Below are 25,682 nucleotides of genomic sequence, written 5' to 3'. Positions count from 1 at the left end.
AAGGCCAACCACTGCATGTCGATGCAGCTGTGTTCCACCACCGGTGTGGTGGTACACACAGCTCAGAACGATTGGACCAGGGCCGCCTCCCCTTCCACAGACGAGCGAGAGCCCTCCCATGCCATTGGGCAGCCCTGGCCTGAGCGATCTCAGAGGGGCTGTCGTCAAGGTCTCGAGACCGCCCAGGAGGCTGCTGGCGATATTGACCCGCCATGTATCTGATACCACGGCGCAAGGGCCGCCAAGGCTGTCTTTGGGAGGTCATGAGAGGGCAACGCAACAGAAGGATGAAGAGCAGAGACTCTGGCCACGCCTCCTTAGTGGTGGACTCATATCATCCACCAACAGCCTGGTGCTCTCCGTCAAGAGGTTGTGGCTTTCGAGACGCCTTCGTTGTCTGCGTTCCTTGGCAAACTCTAACAATGAACGCTCACCACGTCTGATGGGCGATGGCTGGCCACACCGGGAGAAGGAGGGTAGTCCAGTCCTCACACAAAGTGTGAGGTTCTATTAGGAGAGGGAGGCAACCGTCGACGGCATGTTGGATCATTGATGGAGCGAGCTAGCGCGGTACCAAGAATGATGGTCTCCCCGGGCTCCTTTTCGCATCTTCACTCCACTCCTCCACGCCACGCCGCGTCCTTGGAGCTTATCGAAACAGCAACAAGCAAACCTGCCTGCCCCCGCTTTAGCCGTTGGTTTTTTGTCGAAGTTTAGCCACAATGCGGGGGGAAGGGGGCTATAGATGGGGTTCGGTTGCAGTAGTGTGCGTAGCTTACCATGTGAGCCGGCAGGGCCCCAAGCAACGATGCCATCCGGCTGGGACCCGGTACCGCGGATGGGATATGGAGGCAAGCGAAGCATTGCGGCATCTCTTGGGCGAAAGCTTATTGACAGAGAGGCAACGGCCGAGACTCCTCATGAGAGTTCCAGGAGCATGCGAGTATGAAGGAACATTCTGTTGAAGGTTTATTTTTCTTCCATTGACACACAAACGGGGTGGATGAATTAGGATAGGAATATCTTGTCCGATTATTCTTCTATACCGTACACCATCAGTATAAAATGATCCTCGAGGCGAACACGAACAAACAGCTATTAGTGCTTTGTCAAAACAGCACAGCAAACACGCCCGATGCCGATCGTTGAGAGAACTCGACTTTCCCAAAACTGCACACAGCCCAGCAGGCACAACGGTGGCTTGCTGGGCCTCCCCGCATTCGTGGAAAATCCTCTACCCCACGAGTGGCCGGGACACACCCTCAGAGTCACCGCGGCGGCGGCGCAAGCGCCACTCGGGGGGGGGGGGGGGGGGGCCTGCGCAGGCCGTCCCAGCAATAAGAAGGCAAGCCCTTCAGGACGCAGCCATCTCTGTCTCGAGCCAAGAAGGGACTGCAGGTGGCCTCTCCCAGCCGTCCAGGTAGCTCTGCCTGGGGACGCCCTCACCGTCAGGCTTGGCGTAGATGCCCGTGATGTACCAGACTGAATCTCCCTTGCTGATCGTGTGCTGGAGCGTCGGGATCGTCGTGCGGTTCTCGACCAGGTTCGAGTTGGGGTCCGCGTTGACGAGGTTGGCCGTCCGCTCGATGGAGCCCTCCAAGGCCTTGATGCCTACGGCGCCCTTGGATACGGCGAATGACCCCTCGCTGCCCTTTGCCAACCCCTCGGGCGTGTTGGTGTCATAGTTCCCGATGATCTTTGGCGACGTGCCTTCGCCCTTGTCCGCGTCGTAGAGGTCGAGGTATCGGCCGTTTGTCGAGTTCTCGTTGGCGATGGCAAACGACCCGTCTGCCGTCATGACCTCCCGCCCCGCCTTGATGTGGTGGATTCGAAGGTGCCAGTTCGGCGTCGACTCTTCCGGAGGGACCAAGATCGTCTTGATTTCGACGTCCACAAACGGCTTCCACACCGAGACGAGCACCGGCTTGCCGTCCCTGCTTTCGATTGCGGCGTACTGCGAGAGCCGCCGGGCCTTCCAGTATTCGCCGCCGTCGTCGGAAAGGCCCAGCTGCGAAGCCAGGGCGTACTGCTCAAGAGAGAACAGCCCCGGAGGGACCGAATAGGCGTAGGCGCTGGAGTAGGCGAACCCGCCATACTTGGCGTGGGTGCCCTTCATCGGATAGCTGCAAGCTTGGCCGGACGAGAGAAGCATGCAGTGGCCACCGATATTGCTCATGATGTGGCCCGGCTGTTCGAGAGGTTTGATTTTGGGGATGACATCCCACGCTTGCTCCTCCTCGGAGGTCCAGAAAGGATGGTCTTCGGGGACCGCGAGGCAGATGAAGGCAAGGCAGGCCCAGTACTATTCAAGGTTAGTAGGGTCGAACCGCGTTTCGCCTGGCCAGTACTGACCGGGCTTCCGGGACTGTTGTAGTTCTCCGCCATATACATGCACGGGTATGAGTACCCAACCGAAAGCGTTCCGCTCGGGCTCCACATGCCGTGCTGCGTCTGCCACCACCGCAGATGGCGCATCACGATGCCCTTCACCATCCCCCACGTCAAGGGCTCTGGGAGTTCGACGCCGGCATAGGCGAGGGCTCCCCAAAAGGACACCATGGCGAAGCGGTATCCGACACTGCGGCCGAAGGGGATGGCTCGACCCTCCTCGTCAAAGTAGTGTGCGAGATCGAGTGCCACCATCTGGGCTCGCTTGCGAAATTCCTCGGCCCGCTCGGGCTCGTCGTCGCCGGCGAGCTTCGCGTACAGGAGTTGGAGGAATTGAATAGCGAAGCTGGACGAGTAGTAGTCCATCTGGTGGATGCCCTCCGGCCCGTCATTGGACCACCCGCCGCCTCGGTAGAAGGTGTCGAGGTGCTTGATGTCAGCGTCGAGCCGTTCCTGCGAGAACTTTCCACCGTTCTTCTTCAAGCCCAGGTTGGCAAAGACTCGGAACCAGAGCCAATTGGTGTTTGGCATGCTACACAAGCGCTGTCAGTATCGAATACACAGCGATGCCAGTGGGCTTGCCCACTTCTTCTCGTTGATCGAATTGCCCAGCCAGTTTTCGACATTGACGCGCTCTTTCTCGGACAGGCTTTCCCAGATAGCGGGCGCGACGGCAAGAGAGAAGCCTAGACATTCTATCAGCCTCGGCCAGTTGGCGGGGCGAATTGGATCAAGCCATACCAAGGGGGCACATCTCAACCATGCGCTGGTCATTGTCCCTCGGGAAGCCCCAGTACTCGGGGTTCTCTGGGTCGGTGCCGGACTTGATACCCTGGATCCACCATTCGGTTCCGCGATACTCTCCGCCACCGGCCAGAAGGGCGGCCAGACCCCAGATGGGGCGGAGGATGCCTTCGACTTCGGAGGCGGCCTGGTCGAACCTGACGGCAGTGCCGCCAGGACACTTGACGCGAGCTTTCTGGGGGGAGAAGAAGGGCTCAAGAGGATCAAGGAGGGTTCGAAGGAGCTCCTGGACCGATGCCCTATCAGTGAGCTTCACTTTGGAAAAGGGATGAGCGCCATTGTAGCCCAGGACGAGACCGATCTTGGGTTCTTCCATGTTGTATGGCGGATGATGAGCAATCGGCCAACACTTGAGACAATGAGGCAAAGTGTGACGTTGGAGGAAAACAAACTACAGAAGGAGAAGATATAGAGCAGCGCATAGCACTTGGATGTTGAGCGGGGGTGGTGGCATCGAGGTCATAACCAGCGCTTACACCAACAGCTCGCCCTAGTATTACTCCGACCAGCTCGCACCAACAACCCCTGGCGACTTCGCCGAGCCACGCAGGAATTGGGCGAAGGTGGATGGTCAGATGGTCAAATAGCGGGGCGGTTTCCGGGTAGCTTCAGCCAATGCTTCCTTCCTCTCCATTCTTGGGAGAAGGACAAGATCTTCAAGGAGCTTGTTGCGTGTGGAGGATGAGGGGAGTGATCATGCCGGTTGATGCTGTACTGGCTGGGGTTTGGTGGGGGGTGGAGAGCGAGAGGAGAAGCCGAGTTGCGGCTAAATGGGTAAGGAAGAGACGAGCATCTCGGCGGCCATTGCGTCCGTCCGGCCGTGACGGCGTGAGGGGTTTGTGTTCTGCGGGCGGAATATTATGCAGGGGGGGAGGCAGTGTTGGAAGACGAGCCAGCGAGGAGTGCCCTGGTCTTGTACTTGCAAGAAGCGAGAAGAGGGAAGAGGGAAGAGGGAGGTTCAGCGGATGAAGACGCCGCACGCGATCCACATTTCCGGCTCGACCTCACTGTCTTTCGGTGCTCTTTTCCGGGGTTGTCCCACTGCATCCGTTGTGTTGGTCCATATCCGCAAGGGGCGTTCGCTGATTTGGGTTGTTAGAATATAGTGTTTGCTCTGGGAAGAATAGCCATCAACATTCGGAAGGGTGGCCGAGTTGGTTATGGCGCCAGGTTAAGGTCAGCTTAACATCTGTTTCCTGGTGGGGCAACCCGCGCGAGTTCGAGTCTCGTCCCTTTCATTTTACATTTTAGTCATTTTTGACAACTGTAATACACCAACCAACAACCACTCTCATTTTCTTGCTGCTATTTGTTTTCATGCCATCCAACATATGTCATGGATGCTCAGGTTGTTACCCTCGACTAGATACGGCGAGCTTGTATACATCTCTTGCTGGTCTCGTGTCGAACAAAAAAAGATCTTTCCCGTAAACTGGGCTTCGTACAAAACGGGCCACAGCCGAACTACAAATGCATCACCATCCCAGACTGCTCACAGTTCTCATATCACCAAGACTAGACCGAGACGAGTCCAAATTGTGGAATAATGTATTACGCAGCGGCGGTATCGGCACCGCCCTCTGATCCACTCACTCCCCTCCTCTCCCTTCTCCTCTCCATCGGCCCCTCCATCATGCATGCGGAGTCCATCTCCCTCTACGTCCATAAACTCACCCTGCGCCGCCCTAAACTACCTATGCAACGACAACGACGACGACAACAACAAAAACCAAGACCGCCAAACAGAATGCCAAACCCAAAGAACCAGTCGAGAGCCCGGCATTCCCACAGTGCAGTTTCTCTGCCACGACAAGGAAAAGCAGAGAGTACAGGCGACGAACAAAGAGAACAGCGCAGCGATAATGCATTGATGCAATGATGCCCCGGTGGTCGCGGCAGCGCCCGGCCTTTTCCGCCCTGTCCTTATATAGTGTATTGAAAATAAGTCACAAAGAAAATGTGAAAGACCAAAGGGTCGAGCCGGGTCCGTTCCCACCTCCGGATTGTCTCCCCCCCTTTGCTTCCTGATGTCCAGATGGTGGTCGTGTGGTTGTTGTGTGTGTTGTGTGTGTGTGTGTGTGTGTGTGATGGTTTTCGAGCTGTACGAGGGATGGGTATATCCCTTTAAGCTAGCGTTCTTCCAAGGTAGTAAACATTATGTAGTTTTGAGTGTATATATGACCCGACTGGTGACCCCTCACATGAGACCCGAGCTCATGGTTCTACAGGTGTGCTCTCAACCGAAGGTGTTGGGGGTATATCCTCCTCCTTCGCTTCCGTCACAGTCGTGTCTCCTTCACTGACGGCCGTGTTGGTCGAAGTCGCCTTCTCCCGCCTGCGTCTTCTCATCCGCCGCTCTTCCTCGGCAGTTTGCCTCCGCGAGCGCCGCAGGCTCTCTCTCTTTTCTGGGTCGGCGTCGTCGGCCCCGTCTCCTCCACGTATACCTTGGAGCAGCATCGCCGCGCGATCGGCCACATCATCCTCGCCAGCTTCTCTGGGCGACGACAGTCCTGGGCTGATGGGATTGCCGTCCTCATCGATTGTTGCCTCCTTGGGCGGCTGCTGTAAAGCGACTTCCACCTCGGGAATCTCGTCCGGATCAGGAATCTTCTGTCCGGATGCTATCCGCACCTGATGACGGTCCTTGAGTCTTGCCCTGCGACGGCGATCTCTCTGGTCCCGGGTCTGGGGCGCAGCGGCACGCAACTTCTCCAGGAGAGAGTCCATAGCACCTGCGCTGGATGGCGAGGGCGGTGCCCCCTCCACCTTGGTATTGGATACCTGGAGTTGGGCGTGCTTGCGTTTCATGGATGCCTCGTTGCGCCTGCGCGTCTCCTCCAGCTGCACGTTCTTCTCCCTCGACTTCTTCCACTCCGAGATGAATATGGCGAGCTTGGCAAAGAAGTCTCTCCGGGCGTTTTCGTCCGTAGGGTCTTCGCCGTAGAAGACCATGATGTCGTTGTACGTCTTCATCATTTCCTCCAGGTACAGCTGCATCTCCTCCGCCTTTCTTCTTGCGTCCTTCATGATCCTCTGAACAACCTGGCTGACGCGATCTTGAGGATGGAACTTCTTGGAGTCGCTGAGATTGCCGGCGTCGAGCGACATCTGAACATTCTTGACCGTGTCGATGTACTGCCTGGCGTCCGACTGGAGCTGCTCGATGTTGATCTTCTGCGCCATCATGACACCCGAAATGTCATTCGAGAACTCTTCCCATTCGGGGTACTGGTTGCGGACGATCCGCTCGACCAGGTCCGCTAGTGTGGATTCGTTCTTGTCATCCTTGACCATGGCGAGACGGGCGAGGGAGCTCAGCTTGAAACCACGGGCTTGCTTATTGGCGTCGTTCATGTAGTTTCCAATGTCCAAAATGAGGCCGAGGACGTTCATCAACGATACCGAGTCTCTCAAAGACTCGGACACGCCGACTACATGCCGCATCTTCTCCGTAATTTCGTCGAAGTCGGGCTCAAAGGTCCTGGTAAGAGCAAGAGCGCGCATTCGGGCCTTCCAGTAGTGGTGCAGCTCAAAGGCCGTAAACAGATAGATCTGGTCTTGTCTGGTGAGCTCAGCTGGGTCCTGCTCGCGGTCGGCCTTGTCGGGGTTAGCGCCCGTCCAGTCTTTGCTGTAGGGTGCCATTTGCTTGGCCGTGTTGTCAGGGATGTGGCAGAGATCGTCTTTTCGCAAGAAATCCATGACAACAGTATTGTCCAAGATATCCTTGTCACAATGGATGATCATCTGTACAATCCTCTCAACGGAAATTTGAGAAAATTTGGCAAAGGCAATTTCTGGAAAAGAAAAGAAAAACTACAGTTAGCTTCGAAACGTTTGGATGGGAGAAGGAATGCATACCGAAGGCTTTGCGAAGATCTGCCGAGATGATTTGCTTCTTGTCGTCCTTCTTGGCACCGCCGCCGACACCAAGTCTCTTGATCTCTTTGGCCATAAAGAGTTTCTCGACTTCGTCCAAGATACCCTTGCGGCTGAGTTCAAGGTACTTCTCCTCACGCTCCTCAGCGGACGGAGCGTGTGCGGCCCAATGGGTAGTCATGGGCGAATCGACCTTGTCCCAATGAAGAGCCTTGAGCTTCCTCTTCGGACGAACGACAGGAAGGCCAATGGAAGGTCCTCCAGCAAATGGCGTAGCCTGTGAAAGAAAGTGTCCAGAAATGGCACCGGGCAATGGAGGCGGCGGTGGTGGCGGCATACCCGGCGCTCCACCCATTGGCGGAGGCGGCGGTGGAGGAGGAGGACCGCCCATCGGCGAGAGCATGCCGCCAGGGGGAGGAGGAGGAGGCGGTGGCGGTGGTGGTGGGGGGGGCGGAGGCGGAGGCGGCGGAGGGACGCCGGTTGGGCCAGGCATCGGCGGCGGCGGCGGCGGAGGCGGGGCGGCTGCCGCACCATTAATCTGGATTTTGGGTGGCTCGCCTTCAGCGGGAGTGATGGGGGAGCCGGACTCAAGGCTCTGATGCGACGGGCCTGTTGTGCCCTCGGCGTCTTCCGAGTCGCTCCCTTCGTACCTCTTAACCTTACCGGCCATTTCGCCAAAGAGACCGGCTTTTTGGCTGGAATCCATAACGGGCCGGCGGATTTCAACGACTCTGGGCTTCTCATAAACAACTCCATCTTCGTCCTCCTCGCGCTCTTCTCCCTCGGGGAAGCCGCCTTCGATAGGCTCGCCACGACCGTTGACCGGCTTTCGCGTAATCTTTGTGTTGCGATTGACACTTCCAAGCATGCTGTTTGCAAAGTCTCTTGGCGGCGTCCCGGGTCCTGACCCCATGGCAGCGTCGTCCATCTCCTCACGAAGAGCGCGAAGCCGATCGGAAGGACCCACGGCCTCTCCCCATACTCTGCCCTCCAGCTTGAACTGCGTCTTCTGGCGTTCGATTTGCATCTGCAGTCGCTCCATGAGGCGATCGCGGTCCAGAATGCCTTGCATCCGAGCCGGGTCGTCTTCTCCGAGCTTACTGCCCTTAACAGCGTTGGACGCAGCAACGTCTTGTGCATCCCTAAGCATGAGGTACAGTTCTCTGGTCTCGAGCTCGTAGCGCTGGGCTTCCTTTTGGCGTAGCGTCTGGATATTCTCCAGTTCGGCCTTCAAGCCTTCTGCCTGTCGCCGCTGGGCTTCGATGAACCTTGCTTGCTCATCCAGTTGCTTCTGAAGTTTCGCCACGAGACCATCGGCGCCCAGTTCCATCCTCGCCTTCATCTCGTCTCGCTCGGCCATGGCGGCATCCGCGACCTGCCTCGCTTCCAGTGCCTCGTCCAGGGCTTGCCGGGCCTCTGAATCCGTGTGAAGCTTGTCTAGCAGACTCTGAACGGTGAAGTTTAGGCTCTGCTTCAGGTCCATGTTTGGCAAGCGCCGGTCCATGGCCACATAGCTGAGCATGGAGTCCACCAGCTGGAACATTCGCAGTCGCTCCTCGCCATCGTTATCGCGGATGAGCAGCAGATGTTGCAGAGCCGAGATGAAGTAATCCTGGGTCTTGCTCCCACGCAGCCGTTGCTGAATGGCATCGACAATTTGGACAGGATCGTTGAGGTCCTTAACTTCTCCTTCGATGCTGTCCTTAATGCTGTTGTTCTCCTTTTCCAGCATATCCTCGTAGTCGATGGCCTCGTTTGTTCGGAAGTGCTCAACCTGCTTGTCGATGAGGTCGTACTGGAACGAATCCATCTTGGTCAGGATGCGTCTGATGCCGCATGCTGTAAACTGGGCGCGGATGTGCATCCGCAGCTGCAGATCCTTCTCTGGCGCATCGACAATCATGTTGATGAGAATCAGCGTCGCGACCGCATATTCCATCAGCAGGTTCTCCATGCCGATTCCGCCGCTTCGGACCTCGTCGCTGGCTCCAACCATGCTGCCCATCTTTCCACGACCGTCCACCGTGACCTCGACAAGCCGCATCCAGGCGTCGAAGCGGCCATTTTCTCCTTGTTGAGCTTTAACGGAGTCCAGGGCCTGGATGACTTTCAAGTGGCCTTCGCCATCGCCCCAGTGGCACAGAAAGGTGAGAACTTCGCTGACCAGCTTCCGCGTCGTCAAGCGTTGAGAGGTGAGCGAGGTGGCCAGCGCAATGATGACTTGTTGGTGGGCTAGGGCGTCGTCGGCGCCGAACTTGTTGTTCATCAGAGCTTTGAGGCACTTGATAATGTCGTACTCGCGGTCGGAATTCCTGTCGGACTTGCCGTCGGGTACTGGGCCGATCGCAGTCTTGCGGTTGATCTTCATCAGGACGTTGGTCAACGCGACCTGGCCTTGGCACTCGATGAAGCGCTTGACCCAACCGATTTGCTGCGTGCGTAGGTTGACTTCCAAACTTCCAAGACCCTTTGTGTCCAAGCTATTATCCATCACACGTCGGACGTACCATTCCGGCGAGCCCTCCTCGTCCGAGTTGACCAGGATCTCGGGGGCCGCATATTGATTCGGCTTCGCCGTTTGCCTCCTCTTTTGTTCTCCTTGCCACTCGGTCAATCGGTCCTGGTATAGCAACGTCCATTTCTTGTCGGGCGCGTAGGCGACCATCTGGCGGCGAGCCTGCTCGGGTAGGTTGTGCCATCCTCGTTTCTGCATTAGGGCCAGAAACATCTGGTCGATGATATCGTCGTTGTCCGGCCGCGGGAAATGAAAGCCATCGTGTCCAGTGGGTCCCATGCCGGGGAACTTTGTCATTCGGTGTGAAGAAGGGTGCGAGGAGTCCCTGTAGGACATATGCGAGGAATAAGAACTCTGGGAAGAAGCACTGGGCAGTGCTGGTCTTGATGAGCGATTTGCTGTCATGTCATAGGTGCCTCCATTACCTGATGAGAATATGCTAGCTTGGTCAGCAGAGCTCCGACCCGCCGATGTCATGTACGAATCGTATCTGGGGTTGTGGGACCCATTGATTGTGCTCGCTGTACTTCCGCGAGCAGGCCCTGGTCCCCACTGTTGGTATTGCGTCTGACGACCAGTGCTGGCCATTGTGATGTTGGACTGCGGGACACGCTGCGCGGACGCATGCGAACCGGCGCCCCCGGCCATCGTGGACGGATCGAAGCTGGGATATTGGTGAAAGTCGCTTGTTACTTTGTTGAGATGATGCGGCAGAGGGTTTTGGCGCAGCACGCCAAGCTGATCGCCCTTGGGGAGGTATTCGACTGGCACCGGCGATCTAGAATCGGCAATGCTATCGTATGGGATGCTCGTCATGGGACCGGCCGTCATGCCGGACTCGGGATACTGGTCGATGGACACGGCAGACGAATCGCGGTGATGACGAGAGGCGCGCGAGTGTATGCTGGCCGTGTCGGAGTAGTCGCCTCCAGCCAGGTGGCGGCCTTCGTCGCTCGTGTTGCGTTTGTCTTTCCTATTGCGCGAGAAGAAAGACTTTCCGCCTGACGACTGCCTCGATTTGTCGGTGGAAGACATTGTGGGCGCGGGAAGGGGAGGCAGGTGAAACACCCGGCCCTCTCACGTAAACCTCGATCGATATGGCGTATCTTTCGGATTATCAGAATTGACGGGTGTGGGTAATAGTTCGAGCGAGCAGGATGGCCAAAGCCGGTCGCATGATTGAAGCTCTCTACCCGACGACGTGGAGCCCTTTGGTCGTTGTTTGGAGATGTGAGGGTACGATGTGGCGCGCGTTGGATCTCTGTCTGCATGAATCGGTTATGTTTTAGCATGTCTTCTGCTCAAGTTTGGTTCGAAGCAGATAGAGGTTTGGGGGCTGCTGGAGACCGGGGACCGAAGGAAGGGGTACCCTTGGGGCGGCGACGCACCTTTGGTCGCCTTGAAATGGGACAAGTGCAAGCTAAGCGCGTTTGGGGGGGAAAGAAGAGAGTCGCCGTTTCTGGTTATTTATCTTATTCAGAACGTTGTGTCGCTGGGAAGCGCCAAAACAGTTGGATGGCGGCGTGGGATGGAGCCCAGGATCGGATCGAGATAAAATCGCGGGCGAAAAACAAAGTGCTGTATGGACTGCCGGGTATTCAAGGCAAAGACCAAGCTGGATTGAGTATTGGAAAAGTGCCAGAGCTGGTGCACAGTCTGACGAACTGTAGAGCTCGGCGGGCTGACTGACGATGATATGATGGCCCCAGGCGAGCTTTGTGTGTGCGTTGCGTGTGTGTGTTTTGACTGAGGGAAGGGGAAACTGGCAGCTGAACGAAAGCTCGCGTGTTCCGTCGTTGGGCTTTCCTCCTCCAACTGCTCCCAACTGAAAGGTTAGACTGAGGACGTATGCGAGGGATTCAGACGGCAGCTGAGCAAAGTACAGCCAAAGCCCGGTGGCCAGCAGCGGCGGTCAGGGCAGAGTCGAAGAGCTTGGAAAGGAAGGCCGTGTGGTTTCTGCGTGGACTCGTCGCTGGCGACGCTGGCGAAGACGACTTTGCAAGTGCGGAGTCCCCTGATGAAACGGGACTCGACAAGGGGCCACGATTGACTTGACACTTCAGGGGCAGCAGATGTGCGAGTTCCTCTGCGAAAACTGCCTGAGCGTTCTCTAGGGGAGGAGGAAGAGTATGAAGAGGCGGCGGCGGCTGCGGGCGACTGGGTGTGGGCGTGGGCGGCGTAGGCGCGCAGACTTGGAAGAATACCCGGCGACGGCGCGTTCACTCGAGGTCTTGGCTTTTGCTGACAGCTCAGTAAGTAGGTTTTTTTGCAGTTTTGCAGTGTCGTAGTGTTGCAGTGGTGACAGCCGGGCTGGAATGTGCGGCGCAGAGACGACGGAGACTACTGAACACTAAGGACGAAGTGGCCGAACGAAGGAAAAAGGAGGCGGCGGCGGCGGCGGCGGCGGCGGCGTCGGTAGGAGGGGGGGACTGAGGAGGGGAGTTGAGCGCATCCGGCGCTTTGGAGTGGGGATATTCTGGGGATGTTCGTTTGGCGCAGTTCTGTTTAGAACCATTCTTGTTGCGTGATGGGATATGACGAGTGGCACCGGGCAAGGTGTGTTCGGCGGGACTCTGAACTCTGAACTCCGGGGGGCTCTGTAAGACGGGCAGACTGAATACGGCATCTATCCCATGTTCACTGGCTGGCTCATCACTCATCAGCACTGGCATGCGATGTTACGGGGCGTCTGCTGCGTCTCTCAGGGGCGTGGAGGTCTACTAAGGACCTAAGGTCGATAGGTACCTAGGCAGGTAGGTAAGGTAGGTAGGTACATGGGATTTGGGAAGGCGCGGAAAGACTCCAGCAAGAAGAAACCCAAGTCCGTGGGCTTGAACTGAATTCAAATGGACCCAAGATCGACATCTATCTCAGACCTAGTCAACCATCCACATCCGTATGAGGTAGTGTGCTGCACAGGCGCAGGTAGCGGTAGTAGTGAGAACCCGAAATGGTGGGATCCAAGGTCAAGGTCAGGCTGTGTTCATCGTCGTCGCTGTGGCCGTCGAGTCCGTCTATCTTTCAATCAGATGCGATTCTTCAATCGTTGACACCTTTTTGCCTACACGCCAAAGCAGAATACTCGCCCTCTCCTTGCGTGGATCCCGCGCCTCCGCCCCCTCATTGGCCGGGTCCCCCAACCCGTGGTCACTGGCGAACGGTTCAGCTGCTGGTCCCTAGACCCTCATGACCCCTTCAGTGCATGGTGCTGAGCTAAACAGGCCGATCGAACCCTGTGAGCCAATTACGATGCCTGCGGTGGCCTTCCCTTTCGAGCATCCCAGAGAGGGGGTATGCCCGGTCTGGATCCATGTACCCCCACTGTAAATGTGGTGGTGGAGATGCCTGGGTTTATGTTTGGTATCAATGGCTCCCGCGGTGTCCACCGCATTGAAGGCCTAGTACCTTAAGCGATATTGATAGGATTGGGAATCTTGGAAGAAAGCCGACCATTACGACGACTGCCTGGGGCCTCGCCTCTTGTCTGCTTGGCTGCGTGTGTCGTATGAGATAGGGTTTGATTTCCGCGGCGGTTTTCTGAGCGTTGCTTTGCCGATGCAGGAGAAGAAACGGCAAAAGCAATCTGATGGTATCACGGCGGACGGATCAAGTGTGCACTGTTCCTGAGGTGTCTTATCTTCTTTTTTCTCGGGCCTCGCTCGCTTGGCTGATAAGGTGTCTGCGCTCTGGTGCGGCGGCACAGGCCGGGGCCAAGTGGCCTTCCGCTTGCGTGTGTGCGTGTGCGCGTGCCACACGCCGCGTCGCTTCGCTTCGCTCCTTGTCATGTCACGTCAATCAATCCGCTGTCCGCCCACACGCGCTCCCCTCACCCACGCTGCGCTGTGCTTGGCGAGGCCGTCTCATTTAGGCTTAGGTATCCGTACCTACCTAGCCTGGCCGCTCCATCCGCGCTCGCCGGCCTCAGTCTCCAGCCGAGCTTGCTGAGAGTTGTAGCTCCCTGCAGCGCAATCCCGAGTTCCTCGAGAGCCGCAATACTACACGAACCGGAAGTCGATATTCCATATTCTCAACATCACCACCAGGGCCCACCATGGGCGCCACGATGTCAGTCGTCAAGGTGCGTCTCTCAATTGCCCGTCCATGTGTCCCTCGCCTCCCTTCCCGATCGCCATGCTATTCGTTTCGCGAGCTGACCTTGCCTCTTCGTAACGTAGACCCTGATCGTGCCGGCCGTCATCTCCCTCATCCTATTCGTCGTCTCGACCTACGTTCTCCTACCCCTCTGGCGCAGATGGCGCAGTCGCTACAGCCAGTATCTACCCATCGACACCATATCGACCTCGACTGTATCATTACGGCATCGCATGCAGAACGGCATCGCACGACTGATGGTGCCCAGTACCTGGAGGCGCAATGCCCATGAACGTATTGTCATCGCAGCCGACGCATCCGACGATGGATTCACATCAGAAGACGGCGAAGAGCTTGGGGAGGTAGGCGAAGATACCCGGAGAGCCCTCGCCGAAGATGCCCGGCGAGGCAGACACGACAGCACGAGACGCTTGAGTAGAGAGTGAGTCCGGCGTGAACCCCTCGCCCACCTGCCATGCCATGCGGGGGTCTTGAAAAGCTGACACATGTCTCTATTGTGCTAGCCTGGAAGAGGGCTTTAGAGATGACAGTGACGACGAAGATGATGGAACTGGTAATAGGCGATAGCATGAATCTTAATACTCACCACCTCAGCCTCGTTCTCCATGAATAGGATGCCCCCCCACCCTGGCCTCTTGCCAACCACCAGATATTCGACCGAATCCCGTCGCGCACAAGGTTGTTCCTGCGCATTCCCATCTTCCCCTTATGTTTGCGACTTGGTGGTCTCGCACAAGTGAGCCGCTTGGTCGTTCGCCCGAATCGGCCGATCTAGTAGTCCGGTACCGCCGGAGGGGTAGCCTCGACCTCTCATTCTCATTCTCGTTCAGAATTCACGGTTCCAGGCCAGTCTTCACAAAAGCAATCCGAATCGATTGCCCATGCACCCTCTCCAATTCCACCCTCTTTCCGCATTCCTGGCTTGTGTTATGGCTGGGTTGGAAAAAAAGTGGCGACATGGTGGCCAAGATTTGCATACAATTCAATGCTGGTGTCGACATCAGCCGAACCTTATGCAGCCTGTTACCCTCACTATCCCGCGTGTCTCTCGCTCCATCTGCGCTCGGCTGGAATAGGAGGGAGTCAGGTCAGGCGCAACCACATGTCCGAAACAACTGTCGCTCAGACGTCCGTGTTTCCGTTCCGCATGTCGATGCGCCTTGCCTAGCTTGGCCATTCACGTTTCTTGGCTTTTGCCATCGGAGACGGCGTCGCCTACCTCTTTTTTGCTTCACCAATCTCCTCATGCCTCACTCCCCTCCCCGAGGCGAGTGAGAGAGATAGAGAGAGAGGACGTTGGAGGATTGGCGGATGGAGGTCAGCAAATGCCGAGACAGTTCCTTTCTTGGAGCGGCATGCATTCCTTCTGACAAGCGTCACACGACTCTAGCCAATGCTCGGTGCTTCCCAAGGTCGGACTCAACGCTGCCAGCGCACATGTCAAGCATAGCCTAGCGAGCCGGCTGCACACCTTTCACTCAAGGTATGGCTCCGTGCGCCATGCCCTTTAGAAAAAGATACATGGCCTTCCCGGTCGAGGATCTGTAACGACACAACGGCGAGGTCAATGTCGTGCCATATCTGCAAGGCACGATTAGCTTTGCCAAAGTCAGTGTATCTCTCCTGAAAGGGTTGCTGCCATTTCCCTCTTACCTAGTCGGGCCCTTAGGTTTTCTTTGTTCCTTCATTACCGCTCGACCGCCGTTTGCCCAACAACAAAGGACTTGACCTAGCCCCGAACTCGTCGTCTTAGAGATCTTCGACAACCCCCCCTCCCCTCCGGTCTTGCCGCTTTCTTTATAGAGAGGTCCATGTTCCCTTGCTGCTGGCGACGATGAACATTTTTAAATCCGTTATGCGAAAGCAGGAGATGGCGTCAAATCCCGCTGCCGACGACACCTGCTGTGCGATATGTTACGAAAAGGTCGGCGAAATCAAGGAGGAGGGCGACCGGGAGGTATGGCGATACCTGCCCTGCGGCCACCGCTTCGGCGGCGACTGCATACAACACTGGCTCGGCGTCGCCAGCGTCGATGAGCCGCACTGCCCGTGGTGCCGGGTGAGCATGCGATGCGACTGCGGACACCCCGTGGTACCAACGACGAAGCCAACGCGGAACTACATGTACTGGGGTTGGATGCCGTGCGAAATATGCCACGCCCAGCTCCAGCGTTCTCGCAAGACCTCGAAATACTTCCGCGGCCAGCTACTGCCGCGGCTCAACTCGCTCATTCACTCGCTCGACCACAACATGGCCTCCATCCCAGCCGAGGTGCCCAAGGAGCAGGAAGAGACGCCGACCAAGGAGCCATGGGAGGACCGCGAGGTGTGGAGGAAGAAGTGGACGGAGCATTTTTTGCAAGAGGATCGCAAGGCGTCCGCGTCGAAATCGCCTAGGAAATAGCAACCGTTGTATCATGGCGATGCGGGCATTCCACCACAGACCAGCAAGAGGGGGTTGGTTAGAGGGAAGGACTCGGCCACGAGTCATTTTTTCACCAAGTCGATTCTGTGAAAGACACACGGCATTTCAGCGGATGAAACATTTGGCATCATGACAAGTCGGTCCTAAGGTGGCTGTTCATTGGCCGCGTCTCACAGAGGACAAGATGAGGCAACCGGAGAGAGAGAGAGAGAGAGAGAGCACCGGAGGCATATTCGGATGGGAGCATGATGACTTTTGACGAAGCCGCATAAGGCTATGAGATACAGCAGATGGTACAGCTGACGGATTTCATATGTCCATATCCGCAAAGATTTCATTTTCCGCGCTCCATGACGTACACACAAGCCTTGATTATTCTTGCTGCATTTTTTCTCATCTGCCAGTGTCACCTCCGATTTTACCACGTACACGCATTTGATAAAGCGCGCCTGTTCGAAATCTTTCCGCTCATGTTACTTACACACACTTGCAGTAGCTCGACACGATCCGACTCAATCCTCTCAATGCCCGACAACGTCACCCATGTGGACCTGCACACCTACTCACCACTGACGTATATCCTACCACCCACTTCCTGCCCTTCTCAAGGCCGGGACTGGATGGAATGCGAAGCTCTCCACGATCGATGGGCTTTAAGAATGGCTAGGCCCTTTTGCTGCCGACCTCAGGTGATGGCGGGGCAGGCGCGAACTGTGAATGGGGTGAGGTTTCCCAATCTGGGCACGCTAAGCAGGGGTTTACCCCGCGCTAATGAAGCCGTCTCGGCAGGCATGGCAGGCACCACAGGCACTGCAAGCATGACACCCAACAGCCCGGCTGTTATCCGTACAGTGTGCTTCTTTACAGAGTACCTACTCACACACACCATGTAGGGTTTTTCGATGCAAGATCGCGCGCATCATCCACCCCTTCTCTTCCCACTTAACGCGTCGCCGCCACAAGAAGCAACTAACTTCCAAGGTAGCGTTTCCGTCAAGCTGCCCCACGGGTCGTACTCGTCCCTCACTACCCTTCCTTCCACCTGGGTCTCTGTTCCACCACTGTCGGTCATCCTGTACGAGTCGGACGGCACTTGGCCTGCCCGCGTGATCGAAATCTCACAATGCGATTCAAAACAGAGCTCAAAAACATTCGTACCTTCTCCAGTGCGTGCCTGCCTACCTTAGACCTCAGTCCTCAGACACGCCCCCCCCCCCCCCTTGCCTTTGCATCTCGCAGTCGCTTCGCGCCACTGACTCTTATCACTCTTATTCCCCGCAGAGCTCACCGCGGCTCTAAACTCCCTCGAGAAGATCGCATGGGTTCGCCTCGACGATGAAACGGCGCGCTTTACCGTCATTCCCGACACGGGATCTCAAGTTTGGTCGTAAGATCGCTCGTCCATTATTTCTTTGCTCCGCTTTGCCTTTTATGAGAGCCGCAACTGAGAATCGATGCTAGTTCCCTGCCCATGGACTTCATTTTCGACAGCTATCACATCCAGTCGGCCGAGGAACATAACACCATCAACCTGGAGCTACCCCTGCAACCCCTCCAACGCGCGCTGCGCTCCGCACTCAACAGCACCTCGGCCTCGCTGCGTCTTACCAAAAAGGACGGCATCCCTGTGCTCTCCTTGACAATCACCACCACCACCAACGCGTCGGCGGGCTCCGGCCTGCCCGGCCGCGGCAACTCGGCCTACGCTGGCCTCGAGAACGACCCCTTTGATGACGATGACCAAGGTTTTGCCGCCGAGCACCTGGAGACCTCCCTGCGCCGCGAGCGCGAGAAGATCATCACCCAGGACATCCCCGTGCGCGTGCTGCACCCGGAGACGGTAGAGACCATCATGCAGCCTACGGTGCGCGAGACGGATGTGCACATCACCATGCCGCCCTTGCTGCAGCTCAAGGCCATCTCGGACCGGTTCACCAAGCTCGCCCTCGCGTCCGGCACGAGCTCCCGCGTGAGCCCCAAGCTGGAGCTCAGCGCCAACATGTTTGGGAATCTGAAGCTGCGCATCGTGACGGAAGCCGTCGACGTCTCGAGCACGTGGTCGGGCTTGGTCAACCCGGAGCTGGACCCTACGCAGCTGGAGATGCCGGTCGAGGAGCACCCGAGCGTCAAGTTCAAGGAGGCCGGCCCTGACAAATGGGCGACAGTGAGGGTCGACGGAAAGGACTGGAGCCGTGTTTTGAGCGTGGGGAGGCTGGAGGGTAGGGTCGTGGCGGCTTTCGCCGACGACCATGCCTTGATATTATATGTCTACGTACCGCAGTACGATGACGCTTCGGCGGATGATGCTGTTCTGACTGTAAGGATTCTTTGACGCCTGTGGCAGTTCCGACCCCGGTTTCGGGACATATGCTAACTGTCGACAGTACTATGTAACATCCTTCAGCACGTAAGCTGCATTCAATGATGGGGGTTGCAAATAGGCGTATTGGCGTTTCAAACCGGCGTTCAAATAAACAGATGGTATGAGGAGAAATTAGAACGTTGTCATTTTGTTTTCCCCTCGGAAGTCTTTGTGCCAGAACACGTATTTGCTGTTGACAAGCCATACGAAGTGAAAATGAATCCGGCAAAACATGGAAATGAACTCGTAGTGAGGGGGTGTGACCGGATTTCATCTCGAAAAGCTGCAATGACGTCAGATGTTTACACTCCCCCTTCTCCCCACTGCCCAATAGCTCCATATTCACCTTCTCCTACGTACCTGCTAACCAAGCCCGGTGAAGGGCCATTTGGCCCAGAGGAATAACGCCCTGGATCGTTAGTGTGAACTTGGTATGAAATCCAAAGAAGTTTCCTGATGGAGGGTTTCGTAGGGTCGCAGTTCGAGTCTCTCACTGCGCGCCTGAGCTTTTGCTTTTTCGTAATTCTGTTACCTTTCCTGTCTGGTGATGCCAGGCTACCTACCATCATTCATTGTGCCTAATATACCTTTGCGTTCTTGACTTGGTTCCAGGCATGTAACTCTACAGCGGTGATACCGTGTACATCTACGTATGTATTCATGGCCATTCGTATGGCACACTACACAGGCCCAGGATATGTCATCATTTTCTTCAGCCACGGCCTTGCTTTACCTAGCAAAGAACTAAACTGGGTATCATTTCTTCAGTCTATCAGACAATCTGCACAAACACTGAGCACTCATCGTCGACGCTCGTCCGGGCTGCGGCGTCGACCCCCAGAGGGCGCTCCGCGTCCCTCGCGACTCCTGCTCCGCCGACGATGCTCCCTCGGCTCGCGGTCGTGGCTCCGACTCCTCGCGCGGCGATGGTGCCGTCTCTCCCGCCCTTCGTCGCGACCCCCGCGCTCGCGATCGTGATCCCGTCCCTCGCCCCTCCGCCGCCTCTCCTCCCCACCACGCTCTCTCTCGCGGCTCCGTCTCCTCTCCCCATCATCTCGCCTCCTCTCCCCACCGTCTCGCCTCCTTTCCCGTCTTGGGCTTCGACTCCGACTCCGTCGCCTTCTCCTCTCCCTCTCCTCGTCGCGATCTCTCCGCTCCCTCTTCTCCGAAACGACGAGCCCGCCCTTCTTCTGCTGCTGCTCCTCCTCCACAGGGTTGTCGCCCGCCGCCGTCGCCGCCCCCACCGCGCCGATCCCCCTGATCCCGCTGACCTCCACGGCGTTGGCGCCTGAGGTGTCCCTCTGCGGCACGGGAAGCCCCAGCGCGCGCGCGAGGGCGTCCTCCTCAGCCTCCTTAACCTTCCGCAGCTCTTCCTTGCGCTCGCGCTCTGCCCGCTCCTGCTCCGTCTCGCCCTCGCGCGCGCCGGCGGCGTCGTCCCCCTTGGCGTACCAGTTGAGGTCGCGGCCCTTTTGCCAGCGGCCAACAGGGGCCTTGAGGCTGTGGCCAAGGTAGTTCTCGCGATGGGCCGAGTTGGCGACCTCGTCCCAGCTGAAGTTGACGCCGCCGCGGGAGCCGGACTTGCGGACGCTCGAGAGGAGGTCCATGGCGGATTGTAGTGCTTTTTTTCTGATGTGCTTTTATTGTCGCTTCTTTTTGGTTGTTCGCGGTTTGCAGCGTGTGGCGCGGTCAGGTAGGATATTCGAATTTGGGTCGTGTGGAAGTGCTGGTGTTGTTGAACTGAAGATGCCTGCTAGGGAGGTAGAGGTACCTTGGGTATTCGGGTAGGTATTTAGGTCAGGTAAGGTTGGGATTGAATCGATGCTTGTCATGGCCTCATGGAGATTGGTTCGGCCGGCAGCGGTATCACGTGATTGGAAATTGTCTCCACCAACCCGCCAAAGACCCCTGTCGAGCATCCGAGACTCCTCCCTGTAGTTTAAACAAGCTCTGGGCCCCACGGACCACGATACGGATACAAAAAGTTGGAGAGCTTCTCGGTTCACTTGCGGCTCAGCGAAGCTCCGCAACTGCCTTCACATTCGCAACGTCACACGAATACAACGAACGACACGACCAGGTCCCAACGAACCTCCCCTCCCCCGAAGCCGCTGCACCACCCGCTCCGCTCTCTCAACATGGCCAACCCGATTGACCCGCCTCTGGATGAGATCCAATGGCGCGCGCCCGAGATCGCGGCATCGATGCAGGGCATCCACTCCAACAGCGTGCTCTTCTACTTTGCCGAGTCACCCTTCTTCGACCGCCAGTCCAACAACGCCGTCATCACGAACCAGGCCATGTTCAACCCAGCGCTCCTCAAGAACCTCGCTACGCGCGAGGCCTTCGAGGGCGAGCTCGACAAGATGAGCGGCCTCGAGTTCCGCGTCCTGCACGCGCCGGCCGACATGGTGACGGGTACGGGTGTCTGGACCATTGTCAAGCAGACGAGACAGAAGAACATTGACCGGAACCGAATGGAGACAAGGCCGTTGGCGTATTATTTCGTGGTCGGCGAGAACATCTACCAGGCCCCGACACTGGGCGACATTCTCAGCTCAAGAATTGTAGGTTCACCGAAAGAAAACAAAAAAAAAACAGCCATTGGAGCCCAACGAGAACTGACATGAGCCAGGAATCCATTGCGGAGGCCATGCGAAAGGTCCTTCCCGCCACAGACAGCGTGCGGAAATGGACGCCCTCGCTGGGCCACGTCTACACCCAACCGACGCCCCCATCGGCGCTCTCCCGCGCGACGGCCTCCAAGGAAGGCGGCGACACTCCCATGGCCGACGGCACCACCGCTAACGCCACCACTACCGCCGCGGCGGCGGCGGCAAAGTCGGCCACGGCCGCCAAGAAGGACTCGACCAAGAACGCGCTCGACCGGCTTGCCGAGGAGTCGTTCCTGATCCACATGCGCCACGGCGGTGACTACTTTGATGAGAACCCCATCACGGGACGGCCCGGCGACTTCCACTTCGCCAGTACGGGGCGCAAGGACAAGATCGCGCCGCCTCCGCCGCCGGCCACGGCCACGTCGTCGACGACGACACAACAGCCGCCGAAGCCGGCCGTCAACACGAAGCTGGCGGAGGAGGCGAAGAAGGACGGGAAGGAGGGCAAGAGCCCTAGGACGCCTACGGTGCCGAAACCCAAGAGGAAGAAGAGCAAGATCGCGACGCCGGCGACGACGCCTGGTCCATCTTCGTGAGGGTGGCTAAAGGGGGAGATGTATAAAAAGAGGTAGAAGTAAAGTCGGCTAGATTCGGCTTGCGGCGTTTGGTTTTATAAATGATACCCCCTTTTTACTTTTTTCTTAGGAGAGCAATGTGCTTCTTGTTGTTCACCCTGCTCACGTTGTTCCGGGTCAAATGTGTGGCGTTCTGGCCTATCTTGGAGCAGTTCAATGTTATCCCATCACCACTGTCGTCCTTTCATTCTCCTTCCTCAGTCCCCCTTTACCCATCCGCTACTCTCCCTCAACCACGTCTCCCAAGTCTGCAACCTTGGCTCCATCTCCCTCAGCCGCCCAACGTCAGCCTTATACCCTTCCGTCTCGAACCACTCCATGCTCCTCCCGGCGTCCTCGAAAGCCCATCTCGCGACGGTCCCGACCCCGGCCCAGGTCCTCGGCATCGCCCGCCCGACGACCCTGTGGAACACCTCGTCTGCCTCGGCAAAGCTGATCTCGTCCCCCGCCAGCCCCAGCGCCCTGTCGGCCCACTCCCCTCTCGGGCCGCCCGCCAACGCCCGCGCCGCGAACAGCCCGATGTCCCGCGCGCTGACGAGCTGCATCGTCCGCCCGGGCGGCATGGTCGCCCACAGCCCCGCCATGAGGGGGCCCATGAGCGCCGCCGGGGAGGGGCCGTAGTTGTCCATGAAGCCCGTCGGCCGCAGGATCGTCCACCGCGTGGCGGTGCCGCGGGTGCGATCACGGAGGTACAGCTCGGCGTGGTGCTTGGCGGCGAAGTGCGGGACGGCCGTCGGGTTCCCCCACGAGGCCTCGTCGCCGCCGCGGTCGACGCTGGAGAAGACGATGTGCGGGACGCGGTGCGCGATGGCCGCGTCGACGAGGGCCGCGGCCTGGGCCTCGTCGGCGGGCGGCACGGTGACGAGGTAGACGGCGGAGATGGGGCCGTGGGCGGCGAAGATCGGGGCCGGGTCCGTGGGCGCGCCTTGGACGAGGGTCACGGAGGGGTACGCGAGGAGGGATTGGGCTTTCGGAGAGGACGGGGAGCGCGTCAATGCGAGGATCGCGGGGGCGCGAGGGAGGGAGGCGAGGGCCGAGATGGTTGCGCTGCCTGTGCGGCCCGTCGCGCCGACGACGAGGATCTTCAGCGTTGGTTCCATGGCTTTGAAAGGTTTGGCCGGGGTTTCCTTTTCTTGGATTACTTTATCGACTGATGTTTCGACGCGATGAGAACGGTTGGGGGGGGCCGTCGTTAGATATAGTCTCGGGGGGGAGGCGTGGATCATGGAGACTTTTCGGCTACTTTTGCGAGATGCTTGCGGACCTAGAGTAGATGGTGTGTGATCGGCTTACGCCACTAGACGCGGACGAGGGATTGGTAGAAACACACATTTTAGGTCATCGAACTCTTGAGACCAAGATCTAGACATTGGGGTTGTACATTGACCACATGGATGTCTCGAAATTTACGAGAACCAAAGTCGTCAGAACCCTGGTGTCGACTACCTACATAGGTGGATACGGTACTTAGACAGCCCACTTGTAGAACGTCTCATTTGATGTTTTGACCATCTCACTGATGTCTTTGATGAAAAGAATAAATACGCCCAGACCGTTCTGGAGACTGAGGACTTGCAGCCTCCGTATAAGATGCCCATGCTTTTCAACGCAAAGGACTTTTCTACCAACCAAACTTTTCCTTTCCACTCCGTCTTCGTCATTTTCTCTCTCTCTCTCTCTCTGTGTGTGTGTTTTTGCCTCTCTGTCTCTCTGCCCACATGGGCCTGGTCAACCTAGGTGATCACGTAGCCCCCATCGACGGACAGTGAGGCACCCTGGATAAAAGTCGCCTTGGAGCTGCAGAGAAACAGCACGGCGTCGGCGACCTCCTGCGGCGTACCCTTGCGCTTCATCGGCGCCACGGAAATGATCGGGTCGTTTGGCGATACCTCGCTTGTCATCGGCGTGCTAAGAGGCCGTGAGTCATCTTGTTATCGATTGGGGAAGAAGGGTGAATAGATGAGTAGGTAGGTGGTTCCCGAGACTTACTCGATGATTCCTGGGCAGACGCAGTTGACGCGGATGTTGTATTTCGCATACTGATCGGTGAGCCTCTTTCACATTTCGGCGTTTCACAAAACAACAAGGCAGAGTGGGAAGGGGGGGGGGGGGGGGGGGGGGTTCGACTTACGTCGACGGCGTCACTCCTCGTCATGCTCAGTATGGCCGCTTTTGAGGCGCTGTAAGCCGCTGTAAGAGGAGAAGTCTTAGTTTCGACGATGGCTTCTTTTCTTCGAAAAATGGGAGGGGACAGTGGGAACTCACGCGTCTCGGACCGGCTGACCAGACTCAGGTTGCTCGCGACGTTGACGATGACGCCTCTGTTGCCCGGCCTGCCGTCGTGCGTCTTCATGGGCTCCTGCTTGATCATGTACGTCAGCTCGGCCCGGGAGCAGAGCCAGGTACCGCGGTAGTTGGTGGCCGTGATGTCGTCAAACTCGGCCGGCGTCAAGAGATGCGACGGCGCCAGCGGGCCGAACATTCCTTTTCGCCAAGTTAGTAGCCGTGTGAGTGAGTTTCTCGCTTCGATAACGAGCTCTCACCCCCCGCAACGACATGATTCTGACAAACGGGCAAACTCACCGGCACAGTTTACGGCGTAGTCGATGCGCCCCCACTCCTCCACTACGCTCTCCATGCAGGCCGTCACGTCCTCTTCGTTGCGGTTGTCAATCTCCATGACAAAGGTGCGCGTCTCGCCGTTGGCCTCCCGGCACATGCGGGCCGTCTCGAGGGCGCCGTCCTCGTCTCTGTCGAGCAGGGCGATGCGCCTGCACCCCTCGCGAGCGAAGGAGATGGCGACCTGGCGGCCGATCCCTGCGGGATGTTAGTGCGTGGTGGAAACACACAGCGTCCCGTGAAACTCAACGTCTGGTTTCGATCACAAGAGTGCTTTTCCCTTTTTCTTTTCTTTTTTTCTTCTTCTTTCTCTTTGGAGGCCAACGGGAGTGAAATGACAAAGAAAACAAAAACAAGGGGAGACTCACCGGAAGCGGCACCTGTGACGACGGCGACGCCTTGGAAGAGCGTCGTCATCTTCATCTCAATGGCACGCAAGACACTCAGGCAGTCGTCGATGAGAGCTTCGTTGGTTTCCTGGGCCGATCTATGCTGCTGCAAGACCATTGGGATGTTTTTATGGTGTAAAGAGCCTGCGTCCAAGAGGAACGACGGTGGAGATGAGGGTGGTAGCTGGCTCGTGAACATCTACATGTATCTGCGGGAGTGACGGTCCTAGTGATACGGCGGTGCAGCGGTCAAATATCGAATCGAACAGTCAACAACACCAATAGTAAGCAGCCACTCCAAGAACCCGAGGAAGCGGTTCGGCAGATGACGAGAGAAAGGGTAAAACAAAAATGAGGAGTGTTTGGGTTGCGGGAATGTCAGCGAAAGCTTGTCCCGAGCTTTGCGAGCCCGTCTCGCCCCCCTCCAATTCTATCCCACCTCTTTTTCTCTTCGGAGTCAGTACCTCCAGCAAATAAGAACAGAGGGCGGAGACGGAAGGGAGGCGGAAGAGAAACCAAGCGGAAAAACATCTTCTAGAAGACGAGGCCAGCAGCGCGCGCGGGGCTCGCTCGGGGACCCGTGGCCCCGGAGCTGCATCATCTCGTCCGAAGTCTTTTGGTTGCCCGCCTATAAGTCTCTCGGTGCCGTGTGTGTGTGTGTGTGTGTGTTTTACGCGGGGCCGAAATCTCAGATCATACTCTCGCTTTTCTCAACTCAAAACGGTCTCGGAAAAGAAAAGTAATTAGTGACTATAAAAAAAAGGGAGGGGGGGAGGTGAACACTTAGTCTCTCCTGAGTAAGTCTCCAGAACAATGAAAGAAGAAGTAACACTGCATCGTGTCCACAGATGGGACCGTTGCGTTCCGTTCGCCACGTGTTCTAAACTGCGACGGTTTGGACTGATGTTAATTATGAGTGTTTGTGCGGTCTGAAGGTTATA

General features: G+C 57.3%; 11 protein-coding genes across 11 annotated transcripts; 4 read left to right on the top strand and 7 right to left on the bottom strand.

Moving 5' to 3' along the window:
• Nucleotides 1–1,354: 1,354 nt before the first annotated feature.
• CH63R_06667 (uncharacterized protein) lies at nucleotides 1,355–2,919 on the bottom strand (the record flags this gene model as incomplete). The annotated part of the gene is made up of 2 exons (XM_018301642.1): nucleotides 1,355–2,302; nucleotides 2,353–2,919. 2 exons carry the CDS (start codon nucleotides 2,917–2,919, stop codon nucleotides 1,355–1,357), a joined length of 1,515 nt encoding a protein of 504 aa, XP_018159492.1.
• Nucleotides 2,920–3,118: 199 nt separating this feature from the next.
• On the bottom strand, nucleotides 3,119–3,508 carry CH63R_06666 (uncharacterized protein; the record flags this gene model as incomplete). Its single annotated transcript, XM_018301641.1, has 1 exon — nucleotides 3,119–3,508. The coding sequence occupies one exon, from the start codon at nucleotides 3,506–3,508 to the stop codon at nucleotides 3,119–3,121; it is 390 nt and encodes a 129-aa protein (XP_018159491.1).
• Nucleotides 3,509–5,406: 1,898 nt separating this feature from the next.
• On the bottom strand, nucleotides 5,407–10,618 carry CH63R_06665 (Cytokinesis protein sepA; the record flags this gene model as incomplete). Its single annotated transcript, XM_018301640.1, has 2 exons — nucleotides 5,407–6,986; nucleotides 7,051–10,618. 2 exons carry the CDS (start codon nucleotides 10,616–10,618, stop codon nucleotides 5,407–5,409), a joined length of 5,148 nt encoding a protein of 1,715 aa, XP_018159490.1.
• A 798-nt stretch (nucleotides 10,619–11,416) lies between these two features.
• On the bottom strand, nucleotides 11,417–12,243 carry CH63R_06664 (uncharacterized protein; the record flags this gene model as incomplete). The annotated part of the gene is made up of 2 exons (XM_018301639.1): nucleotides 11,417–11,824; nucleotides 11,887–12,243. 2 exons carry the CDS (start codon nucleotides 12,241–12,243, stop codon nucleotides 11,417–11,419), a joined length of 765 nt encoding a protein of 254 aa, XP_018159489.1.
• A 1,391-nt stretch (nucleotides 12,244–13,634) lies between these two features.
• Nucleotides 13,635–14,263, top strand: CH63R_06663 (uncharacterized protein; the record flags this gene model as incomplete). The annotated part of the gene is made up of 3 exons (XM_018301638.1): nucleotides 13,635–13,661; nucleotides 13,759–14,117; nucleotides 14,200–14,263. The coding sequence occupies 3 exons, from the start codon at nucleotides 13,635–13,637 to the stop codon at nucleotides 14,261–14,263; spliced, it is 450 nt and encodes a 149-aa protein (XP_018159488.1).
• Nucleotides 14,264–15,530: 1,267 nt separating this feature from the next.
• Nucleotides 15,531–16,100, top strand: CH63R_06662 (Autocrine motility factor; the record flags this gene model as incomplete). Its single annotated transcript, XM_018301637.1, has 1 exon — nucleotides 15,531–16,100. The coding sequence occupies one exon, from the start codon at nucleotides 15,531–15,533 to the stop codon at nucleotides 16,098–16,100; it is 570 nt and encodes a 189-aa protein (XP_018159487.1).
• A 1,492-nt stretch (nucleotides 16,101–17,592) lies between these two features.
• CH63R_06661 (Hus1-like protein) lies at nucleotides 17,593–18,532 on the top strand (the record flags this gene model as incomplete). The annotated part of the gene is made up of 2 exons (XM_018301636.1): nucleotides 17,593–18,438; nucleotides 18,506–18,532. The coding sequence occupies 2 exons, from the start codon at nucleotides 17,593–17,595 to the stop codon at nucleotides 18,530–18,532; spliced, it is 873 nt and encodes a 290-aa protein (XP_018159486.1).
• A 751-nt stretch (nucleotides 18,533–19,283) lies between these two features.
• On the bottom strand, nucleotides 19,284–20,087 carry CH63R_06660 (Kinase phosphorylation protein; the record flags this gene model as incomplete). The annotated part of the gene is made up of 1 exon (XM_018301635.1): nucleotides 19,284–20,087. One exon carries the CDS (start codon nucleotides 20,085–20,087, stop codon nucleotides 19,284–19,286), a length of 804 nt encoding a protein of 267 aa, XP_018159485.1.
• Nucleotides 20,088–20,618: 531 nt separating this feature from the next.
• On the top strand, nucleotides 20,619–21,694 carry CH63R_06659 (MED6 mediator sub complex component; the record flags this gene model as incomplete). Its single annotated transcript, XM_018301634.1, has 2 exons — nucleotides 20,619–21,047; nucleotides 21,116–21,694. The coding sequence occupies 2 exons, from the start codon at nucleotides 20,619–20,621 to the stop codon at nucleotides 21,692–21,694; spliced, it is 1,008 nt and encodes a 335-aa protein (XP_018159484.1).
• Nucleotides 21,695–21,930: 236 nt separating this feature from the next.
• CH63R_06658 (NmrA-like family protein) lies at nucleotides 21,931–22,833 on the bottom strand (the record flags this gene model as incomplete). Its single annotated transcript, XM_018301633.1, has 1 exon — nucleotides 21,931–22,833. One exon carries the CDS (start codon nucleotides 22,831–22,833, stop codon nucleotides 21,931–21,933), a length of 903 nt encoding a protein of 300 aa, XP_018159483.1.
• Nucleotides 22,834–23,466: 633 nt separating this feature from the next.
• On the bottom strand, nucleotides 23,467–24,940 carry CH63R_06657 (short chain dehydrogenase; the record flags this gene model as incomplete). The annotated part of the gene is made up of 5 exons (XM_018301632.1): nucleotides 23,467–23,641; nucleotides 23,723–23,787; nucleotides 23,865–24,217; nucleotides 24,317–24,550; nucleotides 24,721–24,940. 5 exons carry the CDS (start codon nucleotides 24,938–24,940, stop codon nucleotides 23,467–23,469), a joined length of 1,047 nt encoding a protein of 348 aa, XP_018159482.1.
• Between the last annotated feature and the right edge of the window lie 742 nt (nucleotides 24,941–25,682).

The sequence above is a fragment of the Colletotrichum higginsianum genome, chromosome 4, assembly GCF_001672515.1.
Source record: "Colletotrichum higginsianum IMI 349063 chromosome 4, whole genome shotgun sequence".
Lineage (NCBI taxonomy): Eukaryota > Fungi > Ascomycota > Sordariomycetes > Glomerellales > Glomerellaceae > Colletotrichum > Colletotrichum higginsianum.
Note: the sequence above shows the minus strand (reverse complement) of the source record. Positions and strands in the feature narration are given on the sequence as shown.